Here is a 14,535-nt window from a genome sequence, read left to right on the forward strand (position 1 = left end):
AATCACTACTGTAGACAATGTGTTAATGATATTAATGATATAAGAAAAATAGTTTACATTACCAGTGAATTAAGTTGTTAAAATATATAGAAAAATCGTATAATAACAGAATAATAAAAATAGCAATGGTGAAAATCATATTCAGTGCTTACTAACCATAATCGTCAACCTTTGTTCCATTCAGGTGTGGCTGCTGCAGGCATTTGCTGGGATCCTACTTTTGTCATGGTAGATCATTATTTAGTGTCAATTTCACACCCTCGCCAATATTGTTGTGTCTTCGTGGACGGCGACACAGCGATATTAGTGAGGGTATGAGAAAAGTTATTGAAGTCAAACTAATTGTTTCAAATATCTCGTTCAATATTTAAAATTTCCCTCCACATGTGACCTAACAAAACATCAAGAAGAAATCATCAATTGTATTTTCATTTTTATGAAAGTAAACTCCACGATGATCATTTGCAGAAGAGTGAGGTCCATATGAGTTCATGACAACTATGGTGGTAGTTCGAGAATTCATCGGTTGTTAAAGACCCACTTGACAATGGAATTACAATGGAATTAACCTGTGTAATGTAATTAAGTGCTTTGTAAGGCATTTCACTTTTAATACTGAATATTTATATGTATACAATTAGCAATTTGACCTTGCAACCAGATGCACCTTAAATGGGTAGATACATAGAAATAAGAGCTGGATTGAATTGCTTTTGCTTTCAGTATTCGTCAGGTTTTGTTTTTATTTCTTTACATTTAACTCAAATGACTAAATTTCTCCCCTCACTTGAGCTGGTCCTTGGTCATAATCATTGCTAAAAAGTAAAACACCCAAGCTTTTTGTAATTATGTAATTGTGAGCTTTCCTTATTAAAACCAGGTGGTTTCATAAATGAATTTATAGCACCTATCTAAAAACTAAGTAGTAATACACAATTGTCATTTTCATTGTTTTTCACAACCATAATTTCGTATTAGCCTTGGTTATAGGACTCATGAAATACAGATTGATTGAAGCTATATGTCCTTTTTTTGGTCAAATTTCCATTCTCGTAAAATTCCTTACATTGAAAAAAGAAACCCACAAGATTACAGAGTATAAATTGTTTACTTATGAGTATTAATACAGTATTTTACTAAAACTTAAGAACTTTCAGGCCTTAATTGTGGCCCACACTTAAGGACTATGGATAACACCTTACTAGAGAGAAAAATTGAAGTCTACACAAATGTAGATAACTACTTACTGGAGGCAGCATTGGAGTCTCCAACAGGAGACTCCAATGCTGCCTCCACTAAGTAGTTATCTGTGACCTGGAGACTCCAATGCCGCCTCTGGTAAGTAGTTATCCATATTCCTGGAGACTCCAATGCTGCCTCCAGTAGGTAGTTATCTGTGACCTGGAGATTCCAATGCTGCCTCCACTAAGTAGTTATCTACATCCCTGGAGACTTCAATGCGAGTGCCTCCACTAAGTAGTTATCAGTGACCTGGAGACTCCAATGCTGCCTCCACTAAGTAGTTATCTGTTACCTGGAGACTTCAATGCTGCCTCCAGCTAATTAGTGTTATCTGTGATGGAGACTCAAATTGCTGCCTCCATGTAAGTAGTTATCTGTGATCTGGAGACTCAAATGCTGCCTCCACTAAGTAAGTAGTATGCTGTTGATCTGGAGACTCAAATGCTGCCTCCAGTAAGTAGTTATCTGTTACCTGGAGACTCCAATGCTGCCTCCAGTAAGTAGTTATCTGTTACCTGGAGACTTCAATGCTGCCTCCAGTAAGTAGTTATCTATATCCCTCGAAACTCTAATGCTGCCTCCAGTAAGTAGTTATCTATATCCCTCGAAACTCTAATGCTGCCTCCAGTAAGTATAGTCGATTCATTTAAGGTAGATTCTTGCGCCTACGAGACGTTTGTTTGGCGGCCTCTGATTGGCTGGTAGCGGGAGGCAGGCTGCTCGCTCAGTGGGTCATATTTTCGTTTGTAGCTTAGAAAACTAGCAATATGTTTACATTTCTTCATTTATCTCACGTTTTACAAAAGATAGGAAAGTTTTGGTCATACCAAAGGATTCAGTATTAAATGTACAATTAATGAATCTTTCCCTGAAATCAATAAGTTAAAATACAAAGGAATTACAACGAGTAGAAGTGAAGGGAGAAACATTTCATTCTTTATACCTTTTTATTCAGCATCGGATTTTGCATAATTCATGAGATCAAGATAAAATAAAATCTTGTGTTATTAAACAATAAAATCACCCTGAATACGATGGTGCTTTCAGATTTTAAATGCGTGTAATATGTAAAGAGAAAATGAAGAATATGTCTTATTATGTTGCATCCGTGCTTGACTCGGTTTGACAGTAGTGCCGAGGGACGCAAGATATCGAGGGGCTGGTCCTCTGAGCTAGAGCCGTTGGCGTGTTGGCAGTTGCCAATTGGCGATATGAGAAGTTTGCAGTTTCGAGACTATGTATTTACCGAATTATTATGTCATTACATTTTCTATAAATAAATTCATAGAATTCATATTATGACTTTCGAACATTTTTACTAAAATATTATATATGTCCGTATTTCTGGACACATCTGATAAAAGAAAAGTAAATAATCAGATGGATGCATCTGGGTGTTGGCTTCAATTTAGTCTAAGTGAGAAATGTACATGCTTTATGAGGCTCACTGATAAATAACAGAACTTGTTTCTCTGGCCAATAACATCAAAAGCTTATGGTTTTCATATGTTCACTCAATAAACAAAAGTACAAATGTTTATTTCTTACCATAAAATTTGTTGACGATGTAACGAATATAATATACTGTCTTTATCAGAATTGCTTGAGTTACTCTTACACCAGAATGTTTATCTCCTTTATATACATGTTACACTTGACAACATGTCTACAACAATGTTTAGGAAAAATTTGCTTAGTTTTCTCCTGAGGTAGTTGATTATTCTTGAATTACTTAATTCATACCTGAGTTAGAATAGCTCCCGTAACCGTTCCCACAGCCCTGCATAATTTTATATATATATATATATATATATATATATATATATATATATATCTATATATATATATATATATAATATATATGATATATATAATTATATTAGTACATGTAAAGGATAATGAGACTAATCAGAAGACTGTTATATCATCATCTTTTTATACAAATAAAATGGAAATTCATGCAGATATATTATGTCATAAACAAAAGAAAGTCATACACAGTAGGCTTACATTGGTATGTCATTAGGCTATCGATATGAACAAAAAGAATTTAAAATTTTACAAATTTTCTTACGTCATCATTATTTAAAAAAATAGATAAAGGAAAATCATACATATATACATAGTCATGTCATTACCTATTGGAACAAAAAGAATGGGAAATTATAAAGATACATTGATATCCCCTTTTCTATTAAAACCAAATAAAAAGAATTTATAAACAGATATGTACATTGTTATGCCATTAAATATTAAAAAAAAAAAAAGGAAACTCATATAGATATACTGTAGTTATGAAATTGCCCATCTAAAAAATGGAAAACTATAGAAACACTGTTAGGTCTTCAACTTTAAAAAAAAATAATGGAAAATCATTGATATATATCATCACAGTCAGTGTCATCCTCCCTAATATCAATATCATCACTGTCAGTTTCGTCATCTCCAATGTCAATAACAAAACTTTCAAACATATGCTCTCTAGCAACATCTTTCCTCCTATAATCCTTTTCTAATTTCTTAACGTGGTGAAAACATTTCTTCCAGTCTTCTGTTGTAACTTTGTCTATCGCCAGTCTCGTAAGCTGCTCAACAGTTTTCAAAGATTGATTTGCATTAGAGTTATTTTTTTCTGATATCCCCCTTTATTTGAGCCCATATAAGTTCTATGGGGTTAAACTGACAATAATATGGTGGCAGTCTGAGCACATCATGACCATTTGCACGGGCTATCTCATCTATCACATACCTCTGTTTTTCTTTGTGACACTTGGCAATCTGCAGCAATTTTGGCTTTGTTGCTGATGGGTCGTGGGTGACGTTATTAGAAGAAAGCCACTGTATGACTTCACTTTTTCTGTTGCTGGTTGTTGGCACTTTATTTTCTATTTTGCTATGGTAGGGAGCATTGTCCATTATGATTAGAGATCTATCTTCTATATTAGGCAATAGTTGTTCCTTAAACCACTTTAAAAACCTTTCATGGTCCATGAAATCATGGTAGTCCCCTTTGGCACCATTTTTTGACCTAAACAACAATAGCGCATCTTTGACAAACCCCTTCTCACTCCCGCGTGCACCACAATAAATCTTGACCCCTTTCCAGTCTTAAGTTTGGGTCCTATTTCGCCTTCACCCGTTGTCCAACACTGACGTACACATTCATTTTGGTTTATCCAAGTTTCATCCAGGAATACTTCAGGTTTACGTTCAGTTGGACTACAATTCCTATTCTTTTCAATTAACCGTAGGTATTCAGTTCTCGCTGCCACTATATCATCACGTTCCATTAAAATTGCTCTTCCACTCGTCTCTTTTTTGTACCGGAATCGAAGCCCTCTCACAATTTTCCATAACGTTGTTCTTCCACCATTAAACTTTACCGGGTCTTCCTTCACTTTTTCCAGTAGGGCATCTAACGTTGGGAGCTCTCCTCTCTCGTAAAAAGACAAAATCTCCTTCCGAATACACTCATTTTCAAAACTATCCACCTTGTCCTTCACTCGGATCCTCTTCCTGGGATATACAGGTGAAGCGAAGGGGACGTTACCACACTCAGATGACTGTCGCTTGATTTTTTTCACTGTGTTGGTTGGCACTCCTGTAGCTTTGGCGGTCTTCTCAAATACTTCATTTCTTGAGTCTGCTCCCCACTGTGAGCTGAAGTAACGATGAACATTCATTATAATGTTGCGAGCTTGACTTGCAAATCTGGAAACTGTGTGACGAATGGTGCTGTCATCTCGAGACATCTGCTTGAAAAGAAAAAAGAAATCTTGCTTAATTCGTTGCTGTTTATTGCTCCACTGAGATTATTATTTCATATCACTCAATTAAGTCTCTGATATCTCTTTCGTTTGAAAATATATTCATATAAGAAAATTAGAAACATTATGTTAAAACCAACCTCATTAAAACTAAGGATGAGCTGAAGAGTGCGAAGTAGGTCCGTAGATTTCAAATTCATTCCTGGACTGAATTTCCCGCCCGCCCGCGGCCAACCTACACCTCTAACGATACCAGATGCATCCATCTGATTATTTACTTTTTTTATCAGATATGTCCAGAAATACGGACATATATAATATTTGAGTAAAAATGTTCGAAAGTCATAATATGAATTCTATGAATTTATTTATAGAAAATGTAATGACATAATAATTAGGTGAATACATAGCCTCGAAACTGCAAACTTCTCATATCGCCAATTGGCAACTGCCAACACGCCAACGGCTCTAGCTCAGAGGACCAGACCCAACGATGTGTCTCGGCACTATTGTCAAACCGAGTCAAGCACGAATGCAACATAATAAGACATTCTTCATTTTCTCTTTACATATTACACGCATCTACAATCTGAAAGCACCATCGTATTCAGGGTGATTTTATTGTTTTAAAACACAAGATTTCATTTTATCTTGATCTCGTGAATTATGCAAAATCCGATGCTGAATAAAAACAGGTATAAAGAATGAAATGTTTCTCCCTTCACTTCTACTCGTTGTAATTCCTTTGTATTTTAACTTATTGATTTCAGGGAAAGATTCATTAATTGTACATTTAATACTGAATCCTTTGGTATGACCAAAACTTTCCTATCTTTTGTAAAACGTGAGATAAATGAAGAAATGTAAACATATTGCTAGTTTTCTAAGCTACAAACGAAAATATGACCCACTGAGCGAGCAGCCTGCCTCCCGCTACCAGCCAATCAGAGGCCGCCAAACAAACGTCTCGTAGGCGCAAGAATCTACCTTAAATGAATCGACTATAGTTATCTATATCCCTCGAAACTCTAATGCTGCCTCCAGTAAGTAGTTATCTATATCCTTGGAGACTCTAATGCTGCCTCCACTAAGTAGTTATCTGTGACCTGGAGATTCCAATGCTGCCTCCATAAGTAGTTATCTGTGACCTGGAGAATTCAATGCTGCCTCCACTAAATAGTTATCGGTGACATGGAGACTTCAATGCTGCCTCCACTAAGTAGTTATCAGTGACCTGGAGACTCCAATGCTGCCTCCAGTAAGTAGTTATCTGTGACATGGAGACTTCAATGCTGCCTCCACTAAGTAGTTATCTGTGACCTGGAGACTTCAATGCTGCCTCCACTAAGTAGTTATCTGTGACCAGGAGACTTCAATGCTGCCTCCACTAAGTAGTTATCTGTGATCTGGAGACTTCAATGCTGCCTCCAGTAAGTAGTTATCTGTGATCTGGAGACTCCAATGCTGCCTCCAGTAAGTAGTTATCTGTTACCTGGAGACTTCAATGCTGCCTCCAGTAAGTAGTTATCTGTGATCTGGAGACTCAAATGCTGCCTCCACTAAGTAGTTATCTGTGATCTGGAGACTCAAATGCTGCCTCCACTAAGTAGTTATCTGTGATCTGGAGACTCAAATGCTGCCTCCAGTAAGTAGTTATCTGTGATCTGGAGACACAAATGCTGCCTCCACTAAGTAGTTATCTGTGATCTGGAGACTCAAATGCTGCCTCCAGTAAGTAGTTATCTGTTACCTGGAGACTTCAATGCTGCCTCCAGTAAGTAGTTATCTGTTACCTGGAGACTCCAATGCTGCCTCCAGTAAGTAGTTATCTATATCCCTCGAAACTCTAATGCTGCCGTCAGTAAGTAGTTTTCTATATTCCTGGAGAATCCAATCCTGCCTCCACTAAGTAGTTATCTGTGACCTGGAGATTCCAATGCTGCCTCCAGTAAGTAGTTATCTACATCAGTGGAGACTTCCAGTATGTAGTTATCTGTGACATGGAGACTCCAATGCTGCATCCAGTAAGTAGTTATCTGTGACCTGGAGAATTCAATGCTGCCTCCACTAAGTAGTTATCAGTGACATGGAGACTTCAATGCTGCCTCCACTAAGTAGTTATCAGTGACCTGGAGACTCCAATGCTGCCTCCAGTAAGTAGTTATCTGTGACATGGAGACTTCAATGCTGCCTCCAGTAAGTAGTTATCTGTGACCTGGAGAATTCAATGCTGCCTCCACTAAGTAGTTATCTGTGACCTGGAGACTCCAATGCTGCCTCTAGTGAATAGTTATCTACATCCCTGGAGACTCTAATGCTGCCTCCACTAAGTAGTTATCTGTGACCTGGAGACACCAAAGCTGCCTCTAGTAAGTATTTATCTACATCCCTGGAGACTCCAATGCTGCCTCTAGTAAGTAATTATCTACATCCCTGGAGACTTCAATGCTGCCTCCACTAAGTAGTTATCTACATCCCTGGAGACCTCCAAATGCCTGCCTCTGGTAAGTATTAATCTACATCCCCTGGAGACTCCAATGCTGCTCCACTAGTAGTTATTCTACATCCCTGGAGACTCCAATGCTGCCTCTAGTAAGTAATTATCTACATCCCTGGAGACTCTAATGCTGCCTCCACTAAGTAGTTATCTGTGACCTGGAGACTCCAATGCTGCCTCTAGTAAATAGTTATCTACATCCCTGGAGACTCTAATGCTGCCTCCACTATGTAGTTATCTGTGACCTGGAGACTCCAATGCGGCCTCTGGTAAGTAGTTATCTACATCCCTGGAGACTCCAATGCTACCTCCTCTAAGTAGTTATCTGTGACCTGGAGACTCCAATGCTGCTTCTAGTAAATAGTTATCTACATCCCTGGAGACTCTAATGCTGCCTCCACTAAGTAGTTATCTGTGACCTGGAGACTACAAAGCTGCCTCTAGTAAGCAGTTGTCTACATCCCTGGAAACTCCAATGCTACCTCCACTAAGTAGTTATCTGTGACCTGGAGACTCCAATGCTGCCTCTGGTAAGTAGTTCTACATCCTGGAGACTTCAAATGCTGCCTCCAGTAAGTAGTTATCTACATCACTGTAGACTTCAATGGCTGCTCCAGTAAGTAGTTTATCTACATCCCTGGAGACTTCAATGCTGCCTCCAGTAAGTAGTTATCTACATCACTGGAGACTTCAATGCTGCCTCCAGTAAGTAGTTATCACAATAACTGAGACTCAAGCTGCCTCCAGTAAGTAGTTATCTACATCACTGGAGACTTCAATGCTGCCTCCACTAAGTAGTAATCTACATCACTGGAGACTTCAATGCTGCCTCCAGTAAGTAGTTATCTACATCACTGGAGACTTCAATGCTGCCTCCAGTAAGTAGTTATCTACATCACTGGAGACTTCAATGCTGCCTCCACTAAGTAGTTATCTGTGACCTGGAGACTCCAATGCTGCATCCAGTAAGTAGTTATCTATATCCCTGGAGACTTCAATGCTGCCTCCAGTAAGTAGTTACCTACATCCCTGGAGACTTCAATGCTGCCTCCACTAAGTAGTTATCTACATCCCTGGAGACTCCAATGCTGCCTCCACTAAGTAGTTATCTGTGACCTGGAGATTCCAATGCGGCCTCCAGTAAGTAGTTATCTACATCCCTGGAGACTTCAATGCTGCCTCCACTAAGTAGTTATCTGTGACCTGGAGACTCCAATGCTGTCTCCAGTAAGTAGTTATCCATATTCCTGGAGACTCCAATGCCGACTCCAGTAAGTAGTTATCTACATCCTTGGAGACTTCAATGCTGCCTCCACTAAGTAGTTATCTGTGACCTGGAGACTCCAATGCTGTCTCCAGTAAGTAGTTATCCATATTCCTGGAGACTACATTGTTGCCTCCAGTAAATAGTTATCCATATTCCTTGAGACTTTAATGCTGCCTCCAGGAGTAGTTATCCATATTCCTGGAGACTTTAATGCTACCTCCAGAAGTAGTTATCCATATTCCTGGAGACTTTAATGCTGCCTCCAGAAGTAGTTATCAATATTCGTGGAGACTTTAAAGCTGCCTCCAGAAGTAGTGATCCATATTCCTGGAGACTTTAATGTTGCCTCCAGAAGTAGTTATCCATATTCCTGGAGACTTTAATGCTGCCTCCAGAAGTAGTTATCCATATTCCTGGAGACTTTAATGCTGCCTCCAGTAAGTAGTTATCCATATTCCTGGAGACTTTAATGCTGCCTCCAGAAGTATTTATCCATATTCCTGGAGACTCCGATGCTGACTCCACGAAGTAGTTATCTGTGTCCTGGAGACTCCAATGCCACATCCAGTAAGTAGTTATCTGTGTCCTGGAGACTTTAATGCTGCCTCCAGTAAGTAGTTATCCATAATCCTGGAGACTTCAATGCTGCCTCCAGTAAGTACTTATCCAAATTCCTGGAGACTTCAATTCTTCCTCCAGTAAGTAGTTGTCTGTGTTCCTGGAGACTTCAATGCTGCCTCCAGTAAGTAGTTATCCATATTCCTAGAGACTTCAATGCTTCTCTCCAGTAAGTAGCTCTCTACATCCGTGTAGACTCCAACGCTGCCTCCAGTAAGTAGTTATCTACATCTCTGGGGACTCCAATGCTGCCTCCAGTAAGTAGTTATCTATATTCCTGGAGATATCAATGCTGCCTCCAGTAAGTAGTTATCTACATCTCTGGGGACTTCAATGCTGCCTCCAGTAAGTAGTTATCCATATTCCTGGAGAATGCAATGCTGTCTCCAGTAAGTAGTTATCTGTGTTCCTGGACACTTCAATGCTGCCTCCAGTAAGTAGTTATCTACATCCTTGGATACTTCGATGCTGCCTCCAGTAAGTAGTTATGTGTTCCTGGAGACTACAATACTGCCTCCGGTAAATAGTTATCCATATACTTGGGAGACTTCAATGCTTCTCTCCAGTAAGTAGTTATCCATATTTTTGGAGACTTCAATGCTTCTCTCCTGTAAGTAGCTATCTACATTCATGGAGACTTCAATGCTGCTCTCCAGTAAGTAGTTATCCATATTCATGGAGACTTCAATCCTTCCCTCCAGTAAGCAGTTATCCATATTCCTGGAGACTTCAATGCTTCTCTCCAGTGAGTAGTTCTCTATATTCATGTAGACTTCATTGCTGCCTCAAGTAAGTAGTTATCTATATTCATGGAGACTTCAATGCTGCACTCCAGTAAGTAGTTATTTATATTCATGGAGACTTGAATGCTACCTCCTAGTAAGTAGTTATCTATATTCCTGCATATCTTCCTGTTTCCATTGATGCACTGTTTCGTCTGGCCCACCTCAAAGTTTACCCAGCTTGATTAGCTGCATGTTGATATATTTACGAGTCTCATAAGGGTTACGTAGTTGTCCATATTTCTAGAGACTTCAATGCTGCTTGCTCTTCAGTAAGTAGTTATCTATATACCTGGAGACTTCAGTGCATAACAGTGTTTAGTCTCTCTTGAAACACATCAAATATATTGTGGCTTCAGATTAAATCATCGAGGACATAGAACCCTACACTAAGTTAATGAGTCATTCAATGAATGTCTTGCTCAAGATGTAGGCCTAGGCCAAGGTCAGAAGAATCTGGTTTTTTAGTATCGAAACCAATGACATACATTATATAAATTATGGCCTCGGCCTAAATTTTCAAGGGCTGAAGACAAAGACTGTCAGTTTCAGTCATGGTATTCCGATGTGACATAGGCCTAGGCTAAGGTCAGAACAATCCAGCCTCGTGGTCTCTACACTACTTTCAGTGCAGTGTGTGTATGTAAAACGTCTTTCACTTCTCATATGTAGGTTTGGTTGACATTGACCTACTTAAGATGTTCACGATTGACAGGAAAAGCACCAAAAGAAGGAACAAAAAGTTTGTGCATCCTGTTGCTTTACTTTCAAAAACACTTTCATCGCTTAATTATATCCTGAACTGTCAGAAAACTTTATCTGCACCTTATAAACATATATAATAGGTTGTACGATTTCATTGCTTCGAAAGGAAAATTAAGCTTGGTGAAATGCCAGCCAAATTAAATTTACTCAGAAAATTAAATAGCAGGTTAATAATTTGTTGAAGCCTTTTGGCTACCCCGTCAAGGGCAACACTAAATTCTGTTAGTCCTAAGTACTGGTGCTTTCTAATCATGAGGAGAATGAATGAGTTAGGTGCTATGACCAAACCAAAACCCCCATCCCAATAAAATCAAGAACAAGAAACAAGATATTAGAATATCAAGGGTTGACCTCTAAGCAAAGGCAAACAGAACTTATTAGACTGCAGTTCCAGAGCTTTGTAAAAGAGGGGAAAGAATGGTCATATGACCGTTGAAATGTTAGGATTACTGATTTTTCCACACCACATCTCGTGAGGAGTGACCTGGGAGGTTGCAGGGCTACCTGAGGATGGAGGGAGGGTGGGACTGGAGGATAGGTAAGGGACAGGGGAGGGGGGGCGGCTGGAGAATCAGTAATGGGGGTGGGGGAGCCGTTGGTTATACGGACTCATTTAATTTGATCCTAACGATAAGGAAAGCAAAAATCGACACTGATGCTCTAATCAGGGAAGGGTCAGGATAATACAAAGTTGCAATTTACTGGAATCAGGGACAATTGCTTGGTTTAAACATGAAAAAGAATGAATAACAATTATAGTGGATGTAGCCAAATGAACTATGTGTTCCCTTCCAGATTAGTTTGGTGCTCATTTTCACAAACAAAAAACTAATCAAATTCAGTTTCAATTAAAATTTTAATAAAAATAAAAATAAAACTAATGGACAAGGACGCAAAATTAGCTAAGTATATCTTGAATTCATTGAACTGACAAATCCACGGGATCATAAATAGTCGACAAATTCGAGACTGAAGCTTCAAGAAATCCAGTCACGAATCCCACGAGACGAAAGGCTGAAATGAAAACTCATATCGACTGCAAACTATTCCTTTTTATCCACTGTTGGGTTGGTATATAAGGACCATCAGGGTGGTTAAGGTGTGTTGTTACTCGGATGACTCTAGTTAAATACCGGCCAGAGAAATTTCCATCTAGGCTACTCTGGTGAGATGTGGCTCGAATAAAAAACAAGTATGAGTGACAACGCACTGGATACATTAGTTCCTTTATACATCGGTGGTCTATAATTTTTCCCCAAAGCCTTCCATATCGTAACCTGTCAATGGCTATCATAGTTGCCTTTATAAAATTATATTTATAGGTCTTGGTATTTGCGGTTTATAATTTCATTACTTTATAAATAGATGGATTGTGTAAATCCAAAGTGCATTTATATTCAAATAACGTTCTGAAATTGACACCTAATAATGATCTACCATGAACAAAAGTAGGATCCCAGCAAGCGCCTGCAGCAGCCACACCTGAATGGAACAAAGGTTGACGTTTTGGTTAATAAAGACTGAAAATGATTTTTACCATTGCTATTTTTATTGCTCTGTTACTATACTATTTTTCTATTTCTTCAACATCGACTCAGTTCACTGGTAATGTGAAATATTATTCGTATATCATTAGCATATTGTCTACAGTAGTGATTAGAAAATATGAACATTGACATCTAATAGCTCGACCATTCACATCCGTCGTTACAAGACAAACAGGATTCATTGCTGTGTTACCAAACCATTATCATGCAACAGAAGAGGGCGGGGTAAAGGAACACTTCGAGGCAACTGTAGTACCATCCGGCAATATGAATCCATGGTCAAGAGAATTATGTCTAAAGCTTAACTAGATGTAGAGCATCCACAAACACGTAAAATGTTTGCTGTTGTCCATTGGATTAACAAAGGACCTTCCTCGTGGTTGCATAAGGCGAGGTTGAGTTGACGTCACGCTCTCGACCTGGCAGAAGCTTTTAGGTCAGCGCTGACAAGACCTCCTATACTGTTTGGACCTTAGAGTTGAACAATATTAACAAAATAGTAGTAGATGAAAGAACAAAGCTTTTCACAGTAAAACTTTGCACAAATGATTAACAAAATCATTCGTCATTGTGGTAATACACAGGTAACTTGATGTAGAGGGAGGTAGCGTTTATATTTTTTTAGGAGTAATGAATGAATGATTTTAAGCTATCGTGCGTCGTGGTATTTTTGAGGAGATAGAGGAGACAGTAAAATCTTTACTATAATATGTACGTAAAAGCAGTACCAATTAACATAAAAAATGTTATTTGACATTAAATTTAACAATGATAAAACATGAAAACAAATGCAAAACGATAAAAATAGAAACGCTTGCTCGAGTCAGTATTCGGTGCGCTGAGAGAGAGAGAGAGAGAGAGAGAGAGAGAGAGAGAGAGAGAGAGAGAGAGAGAGAGAGAGAGAGAGAGAGAGGCTCTGCTTACCATTGACTTATTAGCTGATCTGAGATGATTATTCCCCCGTTTCTTTTACTTAGACTCGATCTGCCCAAATCACTTTTAGTTTTGTTTCGGTAAAATACCAATCTAGTGATAATTGCTTTTTATGATATTTTTACTACTGTAAAAGTAACTCAGCTCTGTAATAAACAAACTGGCGCCGCTTTCAGCTTCTGCATGCCTTCGAATGTTTGTTTAAACGGCTTCCTTGTGAAAAGTTATTTTATTTCTCTTTCCTTTTCTTGCATTCTTGACTTATTACTTATTTGTTTGTAAAATCTTCATGTTTGTTTTAAAAGTCTGCCGTTTGCCAACAGTAAGTTGATGTATTGTGGCATAATTAATCTATTTCATGCACTTAAGAACCAAATGTAAACACGCTAATTACTCTCTCTCTCTCACTGACACAATCGGACACACACTATCGATTCCTTTAATTATCTTTGTACCTAATGTGAATAAAATGTATTTTGTCATCAACCTTTGCATAGTGCAATCAATTCGTTTGCTCAAGAGGGTTCCAGTCTCTCCTCCCTCCATAGTCCATCCCCCAGCCGGCCGGCGCCATTTTTACCAAACAGTTCGTGAATCGTACACAGAAAAAATAAAATTTAGGAAATTTTACTTCATGTAACGTACTGTTTCATTACTTTACACTCTTGAAAAGGGGGGACTTTTTGGGTTGGCTGGAACGAATTATCCCAATTCCCTTTATTTCTTATGGGGATATTTGTTTCATATTTCGAACAAATCGTACTTCCAACAGCCTTCTGGAACGGATAAAGTTCGAAATACGAGGTACTACTCTACTCTTAATGCAATGCAGCACACTCACCTGTGATTAGTTCCTCAACAAGAACTTACTTCTGCTTCAAAACTGTTCATCAAAACATGAAATGCACAAAGATATTACATCAACAGCCTTGCGTCCTTATGCATTCTGGAATGGAATATGTGATTTTGGCATAATGCCAAGCACTGGGACCCACAGAGTCATTTAGCGCTATAGTGATAATGAATAGAAATGGAAATATAAATAATGAGTTCAATGGGAATGATATAAATAATGAGTTAAAATAGATACTCTGATGATCAATGTTTAAAACGGTAA

General features: G+C 38.5%; 2 protein-coding genes across 6 annotated transcripts in view; both read right to left on the bottom strand.

Moving 5' to 3' along the window:
* LOC135197770 (ras-related protein Rab-21-like) overlaps positions 1–14,535 on the bottom strand; it is a 120,729-nt gene that overhangs the window by 8,169 nt on the left and 98,025 nt on the right. The gene's annotated exons all lie outside the window — the stretch shown is intronic.
* On the bottom strand, positions 3,206–5,327 carry LOC135197765 (uncharacterized). 2 transcript variants are annotated; one of them, XR_010310654.1, is made up of 2 exons: positions 5,150–5,327; positions 3,206–4,994 (listed from the first exon to the last, which is right to left on the bottom strand). XR_010310654.1 is itself a non-coding variant. In XM_064224848.1 (2 exons), exons 1-2 carry the CDS (start codon positions 5,273–5,275, stop codon positions 4,212–4,214), a joined length of 912 nt encoding a protein of 303 aa, XP_064080918.1. In that variant the 5' UTR covers positions 5,276–5,282; the 3' UTR covers positions 3,263–4,211. The 2 variants fall into 2 exon arrangements, 1 of the variants encoding a protein (XP_064080918.1); XM_064224848.1 differs by having other exon boundaries at positions 3,263–4,997; positions 5,150–5,282.

This window comes from Macrobrachium nipponense, chromosome 21 (assembly GCF_015104395.2).
Source record: "Macrobrachium nipponense isolate FS-2020 chromosome 21, ASM1510439v2, whole genome shotgun sequence".
Lineage (NCBI taxonomy): Eukaryota > Metazoa > Arthropoda > Malacostraca > Decapoda > Palaemonidae > Macrobrachium > Macrobrachium nipponense.